The sequence below is a fragment of the Marmota marmota genome, unplaced genomic scaffold (assembly GCF_001458135.2).
Source record: "Marmota marmota marmota unplaced genomic scaffold, marMar, whole genome shotgun sequence".
Classification (NCBI taxonomy): domain Eukaryota; kingdom Metazoa; phylum Chordata; class Mammalia; order Rodentia; family Sciuridae; genus Marmota; species Marmota marmota.
Window position 1 is genome coordinate 11829755 of NW_026000000.1, and position 22403 is coordinate 11852157.

At 36.9% G+C, this 22403-nt stretch overlaps 1 protein-coding gene and 1 long non-coding RNA gene across 7 annotated transcripts in view; one reads left to right on the forward strand and one right to left on the reverse strand.

The window, feature by feature from the left end:
* The window catches only part of Csgalnact2 (chondroitin sulfate N-acetylgalactosaminyltransferase 2), a 37524-nt gene extending 21509 nt beyond the window's left edge, over positions 1-16015 (reverse strand). Inside the window, exons 1-5 of one of the 6 annotated variants that reach the window (XR_007349243.1) lie at positions 15857-16012; positions 6489-7408; positions 4145-4361; positions 2553-2654; positions 765-925 (exon numbers count right to left, since the gene is read on the reverse strand). Coding sequence is in view for 5 of the 6 variants with exons in the window: in XM_015498934.2 (XP_015354420.1) it covers positions 2553-2654; positions 4145-4361; positions 6489-7194 (1025 nt within the window). In the remaining variant the exon portion in view is untranslated. Of the gene's footprint in view, positions 1-764; positions 926-2552; positions 2655-4144; positions 4362-6488; positions 7409-8318; positions 8507-15856 lie in introns of all 6 variants that reach the window. The other 5 variants (XM_015498934.2, XM_048807556.1, XM_015498935.2 and 2 more) reach the window with 5 other exon arrangements.
* A 32-nt stretch (positions 16016-16047) lies between these two features.
* LOC125618042 overlaps positions 16048-22403 on the forward strand; it is a 17116-nt gene continuing 10760 nt past the window's right edge. The window contains exon 1 of the long non-coding RNA XR_007349244.1: positions 16048-16200. This is a non-coding gene — a long non-coding RNA (uncharacterized LOC125618042). The remainder of the gene's footprint in view (positions 16201-22403) is intronic.

Below are 22403 nucleotides of genomic sequence, written 5' to 3' on the forward strand. Positions count from 1 at the left end.
ACTTGAGTTATGCCTGGGTTAAAATCCTGAAGTCAGTGGTAAGTGTACAGGTCATTCCAAATAATTGTTCTCAAAAGTGAAAGAGGTAAGAAAGAAAGCATTTAGAGGTCAGACAAATCAGATGGGAACAAAGGGACCCTAACATGGGAACAATGAGAGGAGGCTCAGATTGAGGTACACCTATCATGCAAAGTTAAAGAACTTGGTCAGTATCCTAAAGACAAGGGGGGAGTCAGCAAGGTTTTCTGCTAGGACAGTGGTTCTCACCCTGAGACACTCAAACCCACAGCACCAGCACTCCCTAGCACCATATTAGATGCAAATTTTCAGGTTCCACCTCAGACACTGACTCAGAGGCCAAGGGTGGAACCAAGTCTCTGTGTTTCAGTAAGCCCTCCAGGTGCCTCTGACACTAAAGCTAGAGAACCACTGCACTAGGGATACAGCTGAATCAAAAACAGGAACATGTGAGGAAGATTACTCCTACAACAGTATAGCTTGGGTAATGGAGAGATGGAAGTAAAAGCTCAAATAATGCATGGATTGGACTCTAAGTGTTCTGGGTGTCCATATTCTTCTCCTTATCTTATGTCATATAAACCTTTCCCTTCTTTTGTGGAAACTGTCCATTGCCACCCCACATGTCCAGTACCAAGTAAAACACTGATCACAGAATACCCTTCACTCTACCCGGCCCAACCACATAATGTCCTAGGAGTGGGGACCAGGCTCAAGTGGGGTCAATCACAAAACCCCCACCCCACCTGGCCAATGTGATTGGCTCAAGAGTGGGCAAAATGTCCTTTCCTGGGATTTCCTCAACGGGAGCTGGGAGAAAGCTCTTTCCTCTCTGATGGCAAAGCTGAGAAGATGTGAGCCCAGAGCCGCCAACAGCCATATCCCTCACCATGTGGAAGAAGCCAATCTGCAACAGGAGAATGAAGTCAACATGCAGAGAAAACAGACAAGATAATGACAAGAGAATTTTGATGGTATTTAATTCTCTGGTTCCAGTCACTGAGACCCAAAGTTGTTTTTATTTTTCTTTTCCAAATTTGGATACAACAATCCTTTCATTTCTGGGAGGTATTCAAGTTTCTTCAATACTGTTCCTATTTTCCTTAAGCAAGCTCAAGGTAAGTTTCTACCATATGCCACAGAAGTGTCTTTACAACATAGAGACAACTTCAGTAATATTAGGGTGAATGCTTGGTACTTAGTAGGCAATTGAAAAACAATAAGAAGGGAAGAGAGGGAGGGAAGAAATGGAGGGGGAACTGGGGTAGATAGTGGAAGTAGCAAGGAAGGAAGAAAGAAGAGGTCCTTTGACATAAGTAGGAAGTAACTCATCAAAGGCAATTACAGGTAAAGATGAGTAAAAGACTCTGTATCTCAAATGTTAGGTCTATGGCCGTGTGAAAATGGTCTGACTCTGAGCTGAAAGAGGGCCACACTGAACTGGTATAGAGAAGGGGAAGACAATGAACCCTGTTTATATATATCAAAGCTATGAGAGTCCCTGCAGGGTATAGATGTACTCAGCTATGCTCAGTCTTCTTCCAACTACCTCAGTCAGACTCCCAAGTAGTGTACCCCAGAATATAATAAGTAGGATTCAATCAATGTTAGTTGTATGGTTGGAGAAGAAAGGCTGGCCAAATCTAAACACTTAGGGAGTGACCAAAAACTAGCAGAAAGGTAAAGAAACAAGTAAGGTGTACAGAACTGGTATGATTAGAGAAGACACTCAACCATTATATGTTATGACATATTACATTCACAAAATATTTGTTTTACAAACATAAGCATGGTTCAAGAAGAAAGCCCTGATTAGACTGTCAAATGTATAAAAGTGATTGACGAGGATAACAGAGAAAAGCTGCATTTGGTAGAGGGCTGTACCTTTGGACCTACAACTTAAGAGAGAAAAAGGCTGAGAACCTAAAGAGTAAAAAAATAAGTTTTAAAGATTACTAATTCATTCATTCAAACCTGAGTACCCACCATGTACCAGGTACTATATGGACTTCTCAGTTACAGATCTACTGTTTGGTGAGGTTTGGCTGTGAAAGAACAGAAACATAACAGTAGCTACTGCATACTGTAGAATTAGGTCTTCTTCTTCTTTTTTTTTTTTTGTTTGTTAAAGATATGGGGGACCTAAGTATCATTTATAGGGGGAGAAGAAGGAATAAAAGAAAAGTGACATGCTCAGAAGATGGTATCAAAGTGCAGGGATTAGGTTTAAAAAAAGGGAAAGCAGCAGCAAACATATAGGTAAGTGGGCCATAAAGGGAGAGCATCCTGATTTTGCCAGGCTGCCTGCTAACAATTAAAGGAAGATGAGTTGTGTAGGGTTGCTTGTGAAATGAGGAACATATATCATCACCATTTACCACCCACATGCTCAGTCAACTTCCTAGTTGTAGTTATTCAAAATTCTTCTTAATAGTAACTATTCAAAATTAATAACTCTTTAAATGTCTGAAATTCTTATTTTTCTAATAAAGTTATATGTCAAGGATTTTTTACTGTGGACATGGTTCACCAACCTTGCGACAGATTCTAGGATAGACTTGACTTTAGAGAGACCTTCTTTACCAAAATACACCACTGTGAGATGAATCCTCTTGTCCTGATGAATACAAACATCCCTAACAGAATTGAAAAATAAAGTTTGTTCAAGAACATATATAAAAGGCACTATTCAAAATGCAATCACATAAAGTTTCAACAAGAAAATGAATGAGGCACTACTGATAAAGAATGAAATCACATGAAGCATTAGGTAAAGGCATGAAGCCTATGTCAATGAGTATAATCCTCAAGGGCTATGGAAGGAATCCAACATTACTCTCATATTTCAAAACATTTGGGAAACTTTTACCTTGGGATTGATATTTAAGGAAGTAAGTTCAATGTGTTCAAAACCAAATAGACAAATATTTAAGTTTTGGATCAAGAATTATTTTGTCCTCAAACTAGCTAATACCAAAAATTTTATCTGTTATCAAGGAACAAATATTTGCCATCACTGAGATTATCCACTGTAAAGAAAGATGTAGCCTCTGAAGGTAATTTCAAGAAAGGTGATTTAAAAAACAAAGCTTCAAGAAATCAGATCTAAGTGGGGGGAGGTGGTGCATGACTATAATCCCAGAGGCTGGGGAGGCTGAGACAGGAGGATTGCGATTGCCAGCCTCAGCAAAAGTGAGGCACTACGCAATTCAGTGAGACCCTGTCTTTAAATAAAATACAAAATAGGGCTGGGGATGTGGCTCAGTGGTTGAGAGCCCTTGAGTTCAATCCCTGGTACTGCCCCTTTTCAAAAAAAAAAAAAAAAAAATCAGATCTCATTTACAAGTCCAATTTCCAGATATTATGCTGCAGAATGGTGTTAACCAATCTTTTAATATGAGAATAAAGATTAGAATTAAAAAAGAACTAAACCTAGTGCATTAGAATAATTAAAAATGACAATTGTTAATTTAAAACAAAAGTCTTATTTTTCTTAGGTATTCTAATTCTTTAACACTTCAGTATTTTAAAATATCCAAATTTAATGACCAAAAAATAAAACCATAAATATTCTGCTTTCCAAGATGGAATGACTTTCTCCAAATTTTTGTTGAATACTTATATTTCTAAATTTATTTCAACCTTGAAACTCAAATTGTTCTTTAGAGGATTTTCTTGGGAGATAGCAACCTTTATATCTTGATTGCGGCGGTAGTTTGTGAATGTATACATTTGTCCAAAGTCATGAAAATATGATTTCTTATCCTTAAAACATCCTTAAGATTATCCTTATTACATGGATTTTATTGTATACAAAAATGCCTCAATAAAGTAATTCTTAAAAATTTAACTAGTCCTAAAATGAATTCACACACTATTATAAAGGCCATCAAATTTAGTTTGTAACAGTTGTCACCCTCAATTTACAATACGGTTGAAAATTTCAAGAAATACAATATATGATTCATTCTTAAAGAAAAAGGAGAATATAAAAAAGGAGAATTCCCCTAAAGCAATAAAATTATTCTATAATTCTAAGTAATCAGTGGAAATAAATTAAGCAAATCTGTGCAAAACGTTATTTTTTTTTTAGAACTTAGCAAAATCATTAAGTCCCGACAATTACCTGAAGTTCTGCATAAACTGTGCAAATGCTTCAGTTCTTTCAGCAAGTGGCACAATGATATTAATAATTGATCTAGTAATGTCAATCATCTCACTCTTCACTTTCATGAGAGGTCCAAAAGGGCGGAAGAGGGTCACATGTCTATATTCCATAAGGTCTGCTTTCTTAAAAAAGAGTTCATACTGTGTTCCCTTATCTCTCTCAGTGCGATAATAACCTAAAGGAAAGAGTTTTCAAAGTCATGTTCATGGCAAAATTTATAAATTCAACAGGACTTTACTCAAAGATTGAAAGTATTAAACCAGATCTATAGAGTCTTAGTCTATTTGTGAAAATATTTATTCCCACTGTCTAGACAATAAAAACTATTCTTGAAGTAGAAGAGGGTTTTTTAAAAAAGCTTATCACCCTGTTATATTATTCAATCCATGAAATACCCTCCAAATGATAATTATTCCTTTATACATGACTTTAAAAATAATAGTTTATCATTACAGTAATCATATGACAAAGAAATTACTTAAAGCAATATTAAATTCTGAGCCCAAGTGTTAAAAAAAAAAACTTCTGTTGCTGTTCAGTACAAAAAAAAATGAATCAGGTGTCTTCATCGATATTTATATTAATAATATAAACAGACAACATGGTCTGAGTTTTGAGAAAGATAGGAAAAATAAATAGTAACAATACACTGAATATAGTGAAGTTGAAGAAAAATTAGTTTATATATCAACAGTGATTTGAGATGCTTTTAGGATAAAAGTATAGAAATCTACTGGGCAATCTAATTTTTTGCCTTTGCTGTTTATTATTTGTTGTTATTAATGCATTAAAATTTTACATAATACTAGGAATCCTTATTCCATATTTGTACATGTACATAACATAACTTGATCAATCTCATTTCCCAATATCTTTCCTTCTCCTCCTCCCTCCCCCTGATTCTCAGCTCTACTCTACTGGTCTCCTTTCTATTACTCTTTTTTTTAATTAGTAGATTATAATTATGTAAAAACATGGGGTTCATTGTGGTATATTTATACTTGGACATAATATAATATGGTTGATATTGTTTTCCAGTACTTTTTCACAGCAATCTGATTTTTAAGCATGACACTCAAGAGAGAAGTTAGACATACAAATGTTGGATCACTCAGTCAATATATGGTAATAAAATGGTGAATAAGATAGACTTGTCCCAACCCTCCTGAGGCAGGAAAATGAACCAGAAAATGGGCAATAACATATACTACAACAAGTCCTAGGAGAGAGGATGCAGTGTAGAGATGACAAAAGCATACAGGAAGCACTGATATCTTAAATTTGAAGCTGGAGATGACTTCCTGGAAGTGACACCTGAGCTAAAATCTGGAAGAGGAATAGGATCTACTCAGTGGTTGCCAGTATTATTTTAGGAGAGAGAGTAGTGGCATAGTGGAGAAAAAGTGATGTATGGAATATGTTTCATGCAGAAAAATATCCTGAAAGAAGAGTTATAAAATACACAGAAGTTGTAGAATATAAAACTGGCTCAGCTTCCTTTTTTTTTTTTTTTAAGGCAGATCTAATGTGTGGACAATTTATATGGTACTTAATTATCTTATTTCCTCTGCATCTTTCAATTCTGTCACAAATACAAACACAGAATAAGACAAAAAGTTGAGCTTGTGGAAAAATTAGAAGAGTTGTGAGAAAAAAAATAAAACCTTAAAAAATGTCAGGAAGTGATAGTAGAAAAAAAAAGGAACCACAGGGCGAAACTGCCCAGCAAACCACTATGTCCTGACTGATGGCTTCCAAAGGCCTCCATATATTATACTACAGTATGGTAAGTGATAGTCATGATAATTTGGAGTAAAACCAAACCAAAACAACAACAACAACAACAAAAAACCCTGCATGTGGTAGGCTGCTTATGAAATCAAGCAAAAAGAACTTTTAAGAAAGATTTATTTCCAAAATTGCTATTTAAGCCTGCAATTAAATATCTAGCAGAAGGTGTTAAAATTAAAATAAAAAAACATAAAATTTTTATGTTTTAAAAAGGAATATCAAGATCAGATAAGCGAGGAATGCAAATCATACACATGTAAATATACACACTGCTCAAAAGAGCTCTTCAGCTTCAATAGTTTATATTCTTGTACTTCACTAGTCCTTATTCTCAATTTTATTATGATCTCATTATAGCATTTTTCCAAAAAGTCACTTCAAATTCTTGGTGGAATTAAGCAGGTAAGAACTTAAATGTTTTAATACTGTGTGTAATAACTGACATGTCAGCATAAACACTAGCATATTGTCATAATAACACAACTATTTACCAATTTATTTTTCATATTACCTTCTATGAAGTCATTTTCATTAAATATAAGTTTCTCTCCCAGGGGACCCTCCTCATCTTCCTGTTCATCATCTTCATCAGGATTATTAATGACCTCCAAGCCAGCTTCAATAACGTCTGTCAATTCATCTCGTTTGTCTTTTCTAACCGGCTTTTCTTCAGGATGTCGAGTGAGACCCATTTCCAACTGAAATACTTTCATTAAAGTAAAACTTTCAAAAGGAATCACCCCATACTCACTCGGTAGTTTGGCTCCTGTGCTAACTTCAGCTTTGTCAATCTGGGAATGAAGAAATTCTAAAAGATCGCTAGGTGCTTGTTCTTTGTTGCCTTGATAGCCTATGCCATTAGCCCCTATATTCTTTCTCTCTTGTAATGATTTCATCTTCTCACTCATTTCTTGTAATTCTTGTTTTAGTTGGGCAATTTGGCGTTTCAGACTGGTTGCCCTGGTTTGATAATGTTCTTCTTGCTCCTGTAGGAGGGCTTGATAGTACTCTTTACCATAATTTTCTCCGACAACACCAGGAAGAGATGCATTTCCATCAGTCTGAGGGGCACACTCCAGAAGGTACATAAATAATACCAAACTACAGAGCAAAGCCAGTCCTAACAGTAGCCAGTGGGTCCGGGTGTGAAGGATTGATCCTCTTCTAGACATTCTTATTAATGTGTATTTGCCTAACAAGATAAGTTGCTTCTTCATACCTTTAGCAAAAGGTAATCAAAATTAAAAACAAAATCAGGATTTCCATAAAAGGTACCAAGATGAATTCTGCTGTAGCTTAAAAAAATTGTTTTCTCAGTAGTCATGACTACTTGTAGAAATGAGAAATTAAGTATACTTCCTGTTTTGTTACCATGAAATCCAGAATAAAACAATCTGAACTATAAAATCCATTATATGGGTAGTGAGCTTTCTGAAAGAAACAGATCAGAATCAATCAGAATTTTGTTTTCTTAAGAAAACCAAACTGTTGGTAGCTTCAATAAACTTATATGTTCAATAAACTATATGTTGAGCATCACTAGAAGCAGAAATATAATTTAGAATATTGGTAAGTACTTGGAGAAATTATTAAAATGCCTTTAAAATTCTATGTATAATACTTTTAAACAGTATGGCTATCCACCCATAATCTCCTGAATCACAGAAACATTAAGATTACATTCATGATTTGTATTCTATAGTTTGTGTTACATAGATTCTACTGTTTTCTAATTATTTTAATTAAATTGCTTATAACTCTGTATTAACACAATATTTCAACTAGCATACACTTAGGAATTGAATTTCTATAAATTGTTTCTACCATAGTAATAATGGTTTTCGTGGGAGAGAGTTTTTTCCAATTTATTTGATTCAAATATTCTACCTCATTAATTTCTATTGCTCAACTCAGCCAATCTAGGAATATTAAAATTAAGAGTGTGTGTATGGCGGGAGGGGGGGCAATATCAAAAGGTCACAGACAGCTGAAAACCATTAAGAAAACATTTTTATGTCCAAAGTTCTCTGGTAGATTATTGGAAGATTAGATCACATAATTCTTTTCATTGTATTACACAGCAACAGATTTCCTACAAGTTTGGAAAGCTTAGTGTCTATATAAAGAAAAAATATGAATATTTTAAATATGTTTGAGAAAAAATTCAAATACCATTATAAATTTACAAAATTATATGCTACCTTTCATGCTACAACTAGTTGTATAAGCTATTCTGTATCTATTTCTAAACTAAGGATTTTTAATTCCAGAAGTAGAGAAGGTTAAGCTTAGAAGAGAAGAAGCAGGGAGGCCTTCCCTGCAAAAGAACTTCCATTCTTACCAAGTAATTTATCAAGAAGGATAATGTGTTGACTGCAAATATTTTATGGTAATGGTTTCTCCAGTGCAGTAGAACCTATGGAAGAAGATGACTGGGAAACATCAGTCTTAGTCACTTTCTTAGTGATTAGGAAAGCCTGGATGCCTCTGTGGAAAATGCTCCAGTGTACACATTTTTGTGGCACATATCTGTTTAAAATGTAGGATAGAAGACCACAAATAATTAACTTAACTCCCTTTAACCATTTATTATTTTAATAAAACAAATAATAAACAAGTATCTTGAAAAATTTAATTCATTACAACAAAGTCTTTTACTATTAACAGCCTCTTTCCCACTGATTGTAAATCTTAAATGATGTAGAAAAAAATAGGAGACATTTTTAGTTTCAAGAAATACTACCTAAACTGGGTGTGGAAGCACATGCCTGTAATCCTAGTGACTCTGAAGGTTGAGGCAGGAGGGTGGGCAAGTTCAAGGCCAGTCTTAGTAACTTAGTGAATCCCTAAGCAATTGAGTGAAACCCTGTTTCAAAATAAAAAATAAATGGGACTGGGGATGGTAAAGTGCTCCAGGTTCAATCCCCAGTCCAAAGAAAAGAAAAAAGAAATCCTAATTTAAAAATAAATATGCAAAGCTAATATTAGTTCTAGGAACTTAGCATGCCTCAAAACCATAATCATTAGCAATAAGAAATCACTTGAATGTCATTTTGAAAAGAAAAACTGAGAGGAATTTCTTAACTATTTGTAAGTTATTATCAGCCTACTTGTTAGGGAAAAGAAAGGCTAAAATTGAAAATGTAGAAACATAATTTGTATAAATTATTATTAAGGTAGACAGACTTAACCATAGTACGATTATATACTCAAACAGTTTGGGAGTAAAACTTTATAAAAGAACCAAAAATATATAATCTAAATACCACTACCTTTTATTAATAGGGTACCTCATAGCTTTTTTTTTTTTTTTTTGGTATGCAGACAATATATTTTGTACTGTGAGCTATGACTTAAATGGGCCACTTGTAAAGGTTAACTTTTCAACAGAATAAAAAATATCAATGTGAATCACATTTAGTAGTAAGTTTTGTGTTGTGATTATATATGTGCATATGTATGAACTTTTCATGTAAAATGTATTTATAACTGGGTTGCAATTCAAAAATCCTGGAAAAAACCCACTGATTTAAAATGTATTTTTATACATTCTCCATACAGTTTTTTCAGGATAGCACTGTTTGATTTGAGATGGTTTACATACTATTTAACCCATTTTGCTCCATCATTCCAGATGTGGAACACCTACAAAAATTTAGATAGTGTGTAGAATTACACAATACGTAATATAATAATTATAAAATAATAATATAGAATTATACAATATGTAATATAATTTTAATATTAATTATTATATTTAAGTTCTAGATTATTATTTCCAACCAATTTTAATGTACCTGTGCCAATTTCATTGCACTATGCACAGAATTGAAAACTTGTGACTTACTTAATAGGCTAATATTATAGCAGAATGTTTTCCACTGAAATGAAAGAAAAGCTGCTGTAATTATCTCAGAATGTAAATGTTAGTTGCATAGTTCTGTGGTGATTGTCTTATTTTTATGAGAAATTTCAATTAAAATCTTACTTGTTTAGTTCCTGTAGGAAACTCTTCAACCAAATCCTAGAAGACTAGTTTATAACAGCTCTAAATATGTTAAGAATATTAGAAAGACTAGGAGGAATGTGCTCACTGGTACAGTGCTTGCCTCACAAGGCCATGGGTTCAATTCCCAGCCCCACAAAAAAGCAAAACAAAAAAATTCCATCTTGATTACTATCATACTATGCAATGTGTTTATATCACAGATAAGGTTTATTTACAGAGAAAGGGATATTGCAGAGATAAGAAAATGAATTGTTAAAGGAATGAAATATAAAAATCAAAGATTTCAGAAATACATAGCCAACCAAAAAGAAAAAAAAATTCCTCCCCCTCAAAAAGACCCCAAAATATGAAACAACAATTTTCAAGATATTCAACATCACGTAAAAAAGGTCAGTGATCCTGGAACAAGAAACAAATGACTACCCAATTTACTGCCTAAGTTTCCAGCCCAGGGAGGGGAACTTAAGCATAGACCAGCAGATTTCCTGAGTTGACAGTCTGAGGAGACTAAGGCAGCAAGGGTTCAAAGGAGACAGTTAGAAAAAGAGAGAACTCCAGAGGTCTGAAGAAGAGACATCCTTTGGATATTCAGTGGAGTCCTGTTCAATGTAAGCTTATGGAGAAATTAATAGGCTGAGGAAAAGACCACAAAAAAATTTGAGGACACAGAACCTAGTATTCATGCAGGGCCAGAAATAGGCATGCTCTCACCAAACAGACTGGAAAACCTCAAAATTCATGGGGGAATTGTGTAAAGTATTCAAAAGTGTCTTGCCTCAGTGATGGGAACTAATTAGCTCTAAACATGGCTCTAGTCCTACCAACAAATCTTAAAAACAAAACGTGAAAGGATCAAATTGTTTCCAAGTAACAGCACAAGCCTCAAGAATATTTATAGAAATATGACATTAAAACAGTATAATTGTATTTAAAAAGATGTTCCTGTTCAAAAACAAAGTAGAAACACGTATGACATTTAAAAAAAGATCCAATTTAAACTTTAGGAGATGAAAATTTCAACGCCAAGGTGAAAAATACACTGGATGGGATTAAGAGTAACTTAGATGTTTCAAAAGAAAAGAAAGTGAATTGCAGACACAGCAGTAGAAACTACTTCAGAAGGAAAAAGAACAAAATATATGAACAGAGCTGTGTGATGACTTCAAATAGTATAATATATACGTAATTGAAAGCCCCTAAGAATGGGGAGATTAGAATATTTAAAGAAATAAGGCTGAACATTTTGCAAATTTGATGAAAACTGTGAATACATAGATTTAAGGAGCTCAATAAACCTCAAGTGTAAGAACCATAAATAAAACAAGGCATACAGCCAGGCAAGGTGGTACGATACACACCTGTAATTCCAGCTATTTAGGAAGTTCAGGCAGGAGGATTCCAAGTTCAATCCTGGCCACATAACAGACAAGAACTTATCTCAAAATAACAACAAAACCAAGGCATATGATGATTAAACTGCTCAAACTCAATGATCAAAAGAATCTTAAATGCAGCCAGACAAAAAGCATGTATCATATATAAGAAACAAAAGGCAATGATGTCAGATTATAGATTACTCTTGGAAACAATGCAAATGAGAAGACAATGAAGCAATATCTTTAAAAAACTGAAAGGAATTTCCCATTACACAAATTTTGGTCTCTCTTGTTAATAGTTGAATCTATCAAGCTTTTCCTAAATGACTTTTCAATTTTAGCCTCCCTATCTGAAGTAATTCTAATGTAAAATAAGTAATTTTTTTCCTTAAATAGGCACTTCTTGTCACTCATATTATAATACATGCTCCTGTCCTTAATTTGAAATGCAAGTTACCTTTACAACAAACCAAATTCCTGTATATAGAGAAATCTATTTTTGGCCTCAAACTAGGGGTCAGCAAACATTTTAGGTCAGATAATGTTATAACCAGTCAATTCTGCCATTGTAGCATGCAAAGCATACGCTGATGATATGTGAATTAATACACATATTTGTTTCAAAGGACACTGAAATTCAAACTTCATATAATCTTCACATGTCATAAAGTATTGTTTTTCTCTTTTCCCCAAAATATTTAAAAATGTAAAAACTACCCTTAAGTCACAGGTCACATTAAAATAGATGGCCAGTGGTCTGGTGTGGTGGTGCATGTCTGTAATCTCAACAACTTTGGAGGCTGAGGCAGAAGGATTGCAAGTTCAAGGCCAGCCTTAGCAATTTAGTGAGCCCTAAGCAACTCATTGAGACCCTGTCTCAAAATAAAAATAAAAAGGGCTGGGAACGTTGTTCAGTGGTTAAGTGCTTCTGAGTTCAATTCCTGATGCCAAAACTAAAAAATAAGATAAATAAAAATATAGGTGGCCAGCCAGATATGGCAACCCCAGCTCTAAGTCCTTAATTTTTTTTAATACTTCTAAAAGAAAAAAAAATTTTTTTCTTTTCCTTTAAACAGGGTCTTATTGTGTTGCTCAGGCTGGTCTGGAACTCGTGCATGTACCACAAAGTCCAACTTATAATTCTTTTTTAAAAAATATTTTTAGTTGTTGATAGACCTTTATTTTGTTTATTTATTTATATGTGGTACTGAGAATCGAAACCAGTGCCTCATACATGCTAGGCAAGTGCTCTATCACTGAGCTACAACTCTAGCCCTAATTCTTTTATACTTCTAAAATATCAAAAAATAAAAACATGAGATAAAAAGATTAAAAATGATAAAAGGGCATACAGTGAAGTCTCTCTTCTATCCTAGAGTCTAAGTTCCCTTCTCTGGTTTTGGTGTATCCTTCCAAATCTAATGCCACTATTAAACATCTTGGCATGAACAGCCTTAGCATATAGGACTTAAATATATGTTATTTCATCTATAGGATAAATCCCTGGAAGTGAAATTCCTGGTTAAATTTACTTAAATTATTCATTGCAACACATAATTGGTCAGTATTTGCTGCTTCCAACTTGCCTAAACCTACTTCCCACGTTCCCAATTGCTATATTTTGGATCTGAAATGTAACCTAAAAGCCCATGTGTTGAAGGTGTGATCACTAGTCTGTGGTGCTATTGGGAGGTGGTAGAACCTTTAGTAGGTGGGGCCTAGTGGAAGGAAGTTTAGGTCTTTTGGGGCCTGCTCTTGAAGGGGTTATTGGCATTCCAGTTGTTTCTTGTCCTTTTTGCTTCCTGCCTATCACAAGGTAGGAAGCCACCTCTGCCATGGGCTTCCATCATGACATACTGCCTTTCTATAGGCCCCAAAGTGACAGGCCAATTCACTATGTACTGAAACCTGTGAGCCAAAATAAACTCTTCCTCCTTTTAAGTTGATTATTTCAAGTATTTTGTCACAGCAACAGAAAGCTGATTAAAAACCAACTTTGAGATCCTTTTTGGTTCGTAAATGTAGGTATTCAGTGCTGTGTGACATGCACCTTTCTTATTATTAGCACATTACCTGTCTGATGTGGGGGGAAAAAACCTGATTTTGAAATCATGCTCTAGATTATTACATTTTTGATTCATATTATTAAAGATTTTAAAATTCTACCTACTCTAGCTTATGCATCCTTTCTTAACACTCCATTAAATTTCTTAGCTATAATTATCTGTGACATGGAGTTGAGAAATAAGTTAACTGTTTTCTTATACAAAATACTTGAAAGTACTGTGCCCAGCACTTTCTATGTTTTAATAGTTAAAAACAGACTGCTTTTTTTCATGGCAGCCTGTATGTATTCAACAAGTGGGATAAGCTCCCAATTTAAGATAACTAACATTTATTTTAAGGTTTTCTTTTGTTTCTTACATTAACTCCTTTAGGCTTAGTTTTTGTTTTTGTTCATTCTGGGGTTCCACTGATTTCCCACAATTATTTAGTGCTTTTTGTTTTCAGTTCACATTATAAATATTCTAATACCTTCATACGTATGGAAATAACTATATTCCTGTAACAATTCACATTTGTAACAACCCTATAATTCAATTTTACATTTATACTTAGTATTCATGTAGCATGAAAATAACAATTTAAATTCATTGTTTTATAATCCCATGATTTTTCAATCCATTTTTAGTTATATTCTTGTGGTGTTTTGTTTCCCCTAACAACAACTACTTAATTTCCCCTAACAACTACTAACTTGAGTAACACAGTTCCTCCTTGTTATACCAAACTTCAGAGTCAGATCATAATCAGATCTAACAGACTTATAAACAAGTAATGACCATCTAAAGAAGACTGTTATAGATGTGTAATACACATATATATATATAAATAATAAATAATAATATGGTAATGGAATCTCCTAAGTCTTGAACTCATAATAGTTCAACCATTTTTAATCATCCTTAATATTAGATTATTTAACAAAAGCTTCTATTACTTTTTTTTTTAAAAAGGAATGTTCCGCATTAGTTAAAATGTCATTTGCTGCTTACCTTATGATTCAATCATTCTACATCTAACAAATTCATCTACATGCTCACCAAGAATGTTCATAACATTCTTAATATACAAATACATAGTATACAAAAATTGGAAACACAAATGCTCAACAGAAGAGTAGTCATATAGAGTGGAATATAGCATAGCAATAAAAAGCACCACTGACACCATACTATCACAAGCAATGGAATTTCATTAATATGAAGCTCAAAATAGACAAAATTAATAGCTGATGAGAAGAGTCAAAATACAGATTGGGGATAGGAGTATAAGTGACTTGAAGAAGCAGAGGATGATTGAAATGTTTAATCAAAATGTTCACACTATAATGTTCAGTTATAATATGATGTATATAGCGGTTAAACAGATAATGAATATGTAAAAATTAATTGAGTTATACAATTAAGGTTTATGTACTTGTTGACTTAACATGTTATTTTATACAGCTACAAAAAAGTTAAGGAAAAAATGTAATTCCTAAACCGCTTGGAACTAATTGCACTTATGTTCAAATCATCTGAGCCATACATATTGCAAATCCAGCAGCTTTTGTATTCTTTTAATCACATAACAACTTTAAACAACTAGAAAGAATACAAAATGAATGCCAACATTCTCTGTCATAAAATACTTGGTTTCTCACTTCCAAGACCAAAGGTACTTTTTAAAATACATTAATGATATAAAAATATCATTAATCTCACCAGAAATGAAGGCCCAGGAGCCTTCAAATGACAGTGAACTGCCACGACATTGCATACATTATCTCAAAAGCAGGCTAGAAAATACCTTCAGGTTTAACAAGGGCTTAAACGGAAAAGCTTCGAATTTATGATCATATTGTCATGCTGTCAATACCATCACCACAGAAGGAGCATCGCTTTCATGTTTTACAAATTTCTTCTCTGTCACTTGCTCCAGAATAGAGTGATTTTCAAGGTGAATTTTTTGACAAGGCCAGAGGCTCCCTGTCCCGTGGGATGCTCGACCCCCCTAATTCCTACAAAACGTGCATCTTTTAAAGGCGTTCCTTCTGATGTCTGTCAAGAGATGGGAGTGCTGCTGTCAGAGAAAACGATTTTAACCCCCCCCCCCTACCCCGCCGAAGTGGTAACAGATGACTAAAAAGTTCATCCACCGAGAGGAGATAGTAAGTTTAAAAAAAAAAAAAAGTGAACAAAACAAAACACTGACACGCAAACCAAAGGTCCCTGGCAGCACCGGTCTCGGAAAAAAACTGCAGCTTTCCCCTGAAACCCGAGCGGACTCCAGACCGCTGTCCGCGAAGCTACCACACAGGGACAGGGCCCCGGAGGGTTCGTCTGATGTGACCTGACAGGGACCAGTGCCCGCAGACCCCAGCCCGCGTTCCGGTTGCCTGCACCGCTCCGCCAGAGCCGGCGGGAGTCTCAGGCGAGGCCGGGTACTCACCGCGCCGGCCCTCTCGGTCCACCGCGGCCACCAAGCCACCCCCACCTCCGGGACGGCGGGCGCACATGGGCGGTGCCCCGCGCACTGGGGCCGCCGCGGCCTCAGCAGCCCACCCGCCGGGCGCGCCGCCGCGCCAAGGACGGCCACTTCCGGCGCGCGCGAGGAAATGAGACTACAGCCGCATGCCCCGCCCACTGCCTCGGACCCGCTCAGGACTGGCATGCTAGAATTGCTGAATTTAAAAAATACCTATGGGTGTGGACTTCCAAAATCTACCTGTGGAGGCCCGCAGAGTGCCCGGGCTAGGAAACCACTGTGGCTGGAGCAAGCACCTGCAGCGACTGGTATGAGTCCCGGCCTGTAGGCTGGCTTCGCAGATACCCCTGCCAGCTCTCCGTTGGCAGCGCTGCCCTGCCCTGGTAGCCCTGTCCCGGGAGCCCCAAGGGCCACGAGTGCAGATGTAGTCGCTGAGTTGAAGTCTCCAGAGGTATCTGAGCATCCTCAGGAATGTTGGCCTGAGCAGTAGGCTCCAGCCAAGAGGGCTCTGGGCTGCCAGTGATCTTTTGGGTCTAGTCATCCCATTTCACTGGACTGGAGTTTCCTCATCTGTTAAATGAGACAGCTGAAGTGTACTTTCTGGAAAATAGATTTGAAGTTCAATATCGTATGATTTTAGTAAATGAGGAAAAACCCTCTCCCATGCCTCCTTCATTCAAGTGATTGTTCCAGGAACATCCTTAAGGCACTTTGTCCTCTAGAGTACCAGACTGAGCCGGTGAGAGGAGCACCATAGCACCAGGGCCTGCTTGTGTCTGGGCAGAACACTGTGCTAAAAACCAGCTCTGGGGTTTATTCCACCCTGGCTGTGATACCGCGGTTATCGGTGAGGAGTCCTGCTTCCTCACATGTTGAAGTCTGAACCTTAGAGAGGCAGGAGGCAAGCATGTAAAGCAGGTTTATTTAAAAAGGGGTAACATAGGGCTGTAGCTCAGTGGTAGAGCGCTTGCCTTGCATGCGTGGGGCCTTGGGTTCGGTCCTCAGCACCGCATAAAAATAAATAAAATAAAGGTATTGTGTCCGACTTCAACAATAAAAACAAAATAAAAAATTAAAAGGGGGTGTGGTGGGTAACAGAGATTTCTCCCAGGAGGGAGAAGGGTCCATAGCTGGTATCCTGCTATCCCCAGAAGCGAGGTTTTCTGCCCTTTTTATATGTCCTAGGCTTCCTTTGTTCTCCTGCCCTCTTCCCCTAATCTTTGTCCTTCCTGAGTATGTGATTAGGCCTAGGAAAATGCTGGTGGGATGGCTAAAAGGTGGGAAACAGGTGAGTTGAAGGGGGAAGGGCAGGTGGTGCAGTCAAGGACACATTAACCACCTTATAGCTCCCTGTAGGGAGGGGCAATTCCTGGGACAGGTTACTTTGGCAACAAGTTGGAGCAGGGACTGGTTCTTGATAAGGGTGGAAGAAAGACTCTGAAGGAATTAACACTTCAATCCTTCAGGGGACAGTCTCCAACTTCCCAGACTCACCCAAAATTAGCCTCCTTGAAGTAACCTGACTCGATTTACCTATCTATGCTGTCTGTCTAATTCTGGCTTCAGGACTTAGCCTCTCTGAGACTCAGTTTACTCAGCTGTGTTTTGGAAACAAAAATAATATGTGTTCCTAAAATTGTTGTGAGGATTAAATACACTTTTGTATTTGAAATATCTGACACTGTACCTGGCAGGTGGCAGGCAATTGGTGCTTATTACCATCATTAAATGCATTAGTTAGAGTGGAAGGCTGGGGTAACTGTAGAGTACATCCTATAGAAATAGCATTCCAGGGGAGGAGGATTTGTTCTAATCACAGCTGTCTTTGTTAGCTGACATGTGCTGGGAAGTTTTAGCCCAGATGTTCTTGAATGCCCTGTGGGAAATCCTTCAAGAGTCTGGACCACCAAGCCAGGCTTGCTGAATATCCATTCTATTCCAAACTTCAAGGTCTCAATCCTCTAGTGTCATTTCTGAGCAACTGTAAAATTTTATAGTTCCAACACCTTTTCCCCCTCAACCCAGCCTAAGAATAAAGAATTAATCTGGTCATAGACAGCATTGGTCTGTGAGCTCTGGGAAATAAGGACTATGTCTTTTTCCTCTCTTAGCACATAGTATTTGATAAATTCAGTTGTTTAAGAACATGCAGGGATCTCTGTGGTGCCCACCATCTCTGCCACTTGACCAGCTCCTTGAGCTGAAGGCATGTCTGATTACATTAACTGCCCCTCCTGATTAAATTGCTTAGTTGGCTGGTTATGCTCTAGTATGCAGATCAGCTTAGTGTGAATCTACTTAGTGTAAGCTAAGTGTAAAGCTCTAGTGTCTCTATTTTCTGATTCTCTGATGCTGCCTTTAATATTTATCCCACAAGTCTGATGATCCAACTTGGGAGTGTGAATGTAAAGGTGTGTTAGTAATAATTCTCTCTTGGGAGAATTAGAGGGTGGGGAAACTCTAGTAAATGGTACTGAACACAACATTGGTAGGTTTAAGAGAATAAAACAAAATATAAAGTATTAATACAAGTAAGTATAAATGGCAGCTCACTGAACTGTTAGATTTGAAGTTCTCAGTCCAAGTCTAAGTCTATTATATGTCCCTTGAATATGATACTGTATTTGATGTTTCCCCGAAATGATTGTTAAGAAGTCCATAGAATACAGGGGCCTCGGGACCTCACTCTTTAGTCTCATGTCCAGTAATAGCAAATTTTTAGGCTTGCTCTTTCCTTCTGAATCCTTAAAATAGGACCAGATTGTCCATTCCCATGAGGGCACATATATAGCCTTTCCTATTCTCTCTGGCATCCCCATGCCAACCAAGTACAGGGTCTGATCCTATTGTTAGCATTCTTTGCATCTTCTGGGATTTGTAAATGAATGAATGAATGCTAGTAAACCTTCTAGAAGGAAAAGTCTAATCTATGATAACCAAATTCAAACCTCCCTCACTCCTTGGTGTGTTGCAATGCAAGATAGAACACTCCTCTCTGTGTCTAGCATGTTCTTTCCTTGTCCCCCTCCACAAGCCATAGACACTGAGTTTTTGTCTCATTTATTGTATTTGCTTTCCTTCAATTATCCTCCTTCTTCCTGATCATACCATATAGCCACATTTGTAGAGAACACGGTCAGCAAAAGGAGCTTCTCAAGTGTTTTCTATACCTTGTTTTTCCTGCTTTTGTGTGTGTGTGTGTGTGTGTGTCGTGTTGGGGATTGAACCCAGGCCCTTGTACACATGCTAGGAAGGCACTCTACATGAGCTATTCCTCTAGGCCCCTCTGAATCTTTTTTTAATTATCCTAATATCCCTGTGGAGTAGGTCAGAGTCTTCAGTTTAGAGTGAAGAAAACAAAAATTCAGAGAGGAAAATACCAAAACTATTCTAGGATGGGACCTGGCATGAAATCAAAGTAACTGGTGAGGCTCAGTTATCACCTATTTTTAAATGCTATTTGAATCACTGATTAAAATTGTTTGTTTGTGGATTTGTTGTTGTTGTTGTTTTGTACCAGGGATTGAACTCAGGGGCACTCAACCGCTGAGCCACATCTCCAGCCCTATTTTGTTTTATTTAGAGACAGGGTCTCTCTGAGTTGCTAGCGCCTTTCTGTTGCTGAGACTGGCTTTGTACTCTAGATCCTCCTGCCTCAGCCTCCTAAGCCACTGGGATTACAGTTGTGTGCCACCACACCCCACGATTAAAATTGTTTTTAAAGCAAGAGGTTCTTCCATCAACGGATTTAAATCATTAGCTTTTATGATCTTTTTTACATAGCCAAGTTGAGTACCAAAAAGTATGTCATTTGAATATGGAGGGTATATAATATATAATTCAAATACATATATGCGTACATGTGGACATAAGTATACACACATATATATTTTTCATTATATAATTCAGGCAGATTGTTGGTGATATACTGGGGGTTGTAAAATAAGAAGTTACCTTGTATGAGAATACAAATCATAAATATGTAGTTTTAAAAAAACTTCTCCACTAACATTCAATCTGAAGGCCTACCATCTCCCTCCCCCCCTTTTTTAACTATAAAGCTTTTCTCTTCCACTTCCTGACTGTGAATCTCTACCAAAAGCAAAGGATGGTGACCAACTCCTTTGCTATAGCAAATTCAGAATAAATAGCCTTTACTTGTTCTTCTTTGTGTGGACTTCATTTGTTTCCAGTTTTCCTTGGTGGCCCCAATATACATTCTATACTGCTTCTCACCAAAGACCCTAGCCTTCCCCATGTCTTGGCTCCCCATGTCTTCCTTTTGAACACTACTTCCTTTGTGGTCAGGGCACCAAGGTACAGAGTATCTTGTTTGCTTTAGATAATATCTGAAGCACTTTAGGAGTAGCTTTTCAAGACTTGTTGTCATAGAGACCCTAATTCTGTAAATCACCAAGGCTGAAAATTATGACTCAGATATGAGTTCCATACTCAAGCCATGGTCTCAGTCCATTTTGTGCTGGTATAACAGAATACCCAAGACTGGGAAATTTATAATGAGTGAAAATTTATCTTCTGGGTTGGAGATGTAGCTTAGTGAAAGAGTGCTAAACATGCAAGGTAGCAGGGTTCTATTCCTCACCACATATAGGTAAATTCTACAGATTTTTACAGTTCTGTAGGCTAGAAAGTGCAGTACTATAATGTTACAATGGCAATTAAATATCAGCATGAGTTTGGGAGGAGGCAAATATTGAAACCATAATGAAATATAGCAACCAACCCAGGAGACCAAACCACAATATCACAACTGTTGGCCCGGAACAAAGAGAGATTGGTCAATAACTGTCAGCTTCCTTATTTTTTGCTTCATTTCCAACTAAAAACCAAAGAAAGCAACTGTTTCTTAAACCAGTAACAGTAAGATGCCTTTTTGCTAATTAACCTGCCTACAGCTTCCCCAACCAACCTCTAGTCACAGCATACCTGAAGCCTTCTTCACACACCTTGATCCCCCTCACCCACTATAAAGCATCCCCATTCTTTTGCCTGCCTTTGAATCTCTGCCAAAAAGTGACAAGTGATGCTGGCTGACTCCCTTAATATAGCAAAACCAGAATAAAGGGCTTCTTTATTTCTACAAAGTTAAAAGATAAGTTAACCCTTATCTGTGGCTTTGCTTTCCAGGCTTCCATTTACCCATGATCAACTATTGTCTGAAAATATTAATGAAAACCATAAATAAACAATTCATATTTAGATTGTGTGCCATTCTGAGTCACCTAATGACATCTCCTACCATCTTGCTCCATCGTGGCCAGGACATGAATCATCCCTTTGTCTGGCATATATATGCTGTATGCACTACCCATCCATTTGTCACTTAGTGTCCATTCTGGTTATCGATACATAGTTTGGTACTATCTGTGGTTTCAGGTACCCCCTGGGGATCTTGGAACATATCTCTTCAATAAGGGTGACTACAGTATATGCAAATTGTTTGGACATCTCCAAAAGATACAATTTCCCATGATACTCCCTTTACTTCTTTCAAATGTGAGAAGTCAGAATTCTTCCATCGACAACATCATTCCTATTCTTAAAAATCCCTAACTGTAATTCATCTTTCTTTCCAGACACTGATGAAATCCCCCAAACCCTCAATGTATTCCTTTACCATGGGGTTCTGAGTAATTGAAGTTTTCAGTTTCCCAGGCCCTGGATCCACAGTTTCCAGAAAAATCCTCAAGTTCTTTAAAATTCTCAGAAGAAAGGCATGAAACATGGAGAAGTTGAGTGCCTTGGTGAGAAGAGAGACTCCACAATGAGGCACCACCTGGTCCCCACAGTCCTCTGGCCAAGGTTGCTTGCCTCAGATAACACAGGCAGCCTTATGTACTTTTTCACTTGGACTTAGACCCTTCTTAATCCTTCATAGATCCCTTCCTCCATAGGCAAATGCAGAAAAGGATTGGAGGGCAGTGAGAAATGAGAGCAGTCAAAATGGACATACTTACATGCTTGCTTTGGTACTCTTTATAGCAATGACAAAGATAAAATTCGGACACTTAAAATAAGCTTCATATTTTTATTTAAGAAGTTGATAATTCGCATAGAAAGTACTGCTTATGTATGAAATACAGAAACTCTTCTCAAAAAAAAAAAACCAACAATTTTTTTTTTTGTTTGTTTCAGAATGCACTTTCCTTACCTTGTTTGCTGACATTTATTTTTAACTTAAATTGCTCAATGTAGCTTTATGGTCTTTCCTGGTATGGTGGGGATCTGCTGAAGTCACAGTGGATGGGGTGGTCTTGGGCCACAGGCTCCCTCCATGCTGTCCGGCTGAGTTCCCTGAAATGCTGATGTCCCTGTAGCCACCACAGTGAGATGTAGCCCTTGTTAAGATTCCTCTGTCTTGTCTCTAGCTGTGAGATGTCAATTGGCCAGGTCCTGTGATTTCACAGAGTCTATAACATCTGCAAAAATATCTTGTCACTTGATATAACACTCAAAAATATCACAGTTTCAAAGATTAACTAAAGTTTTG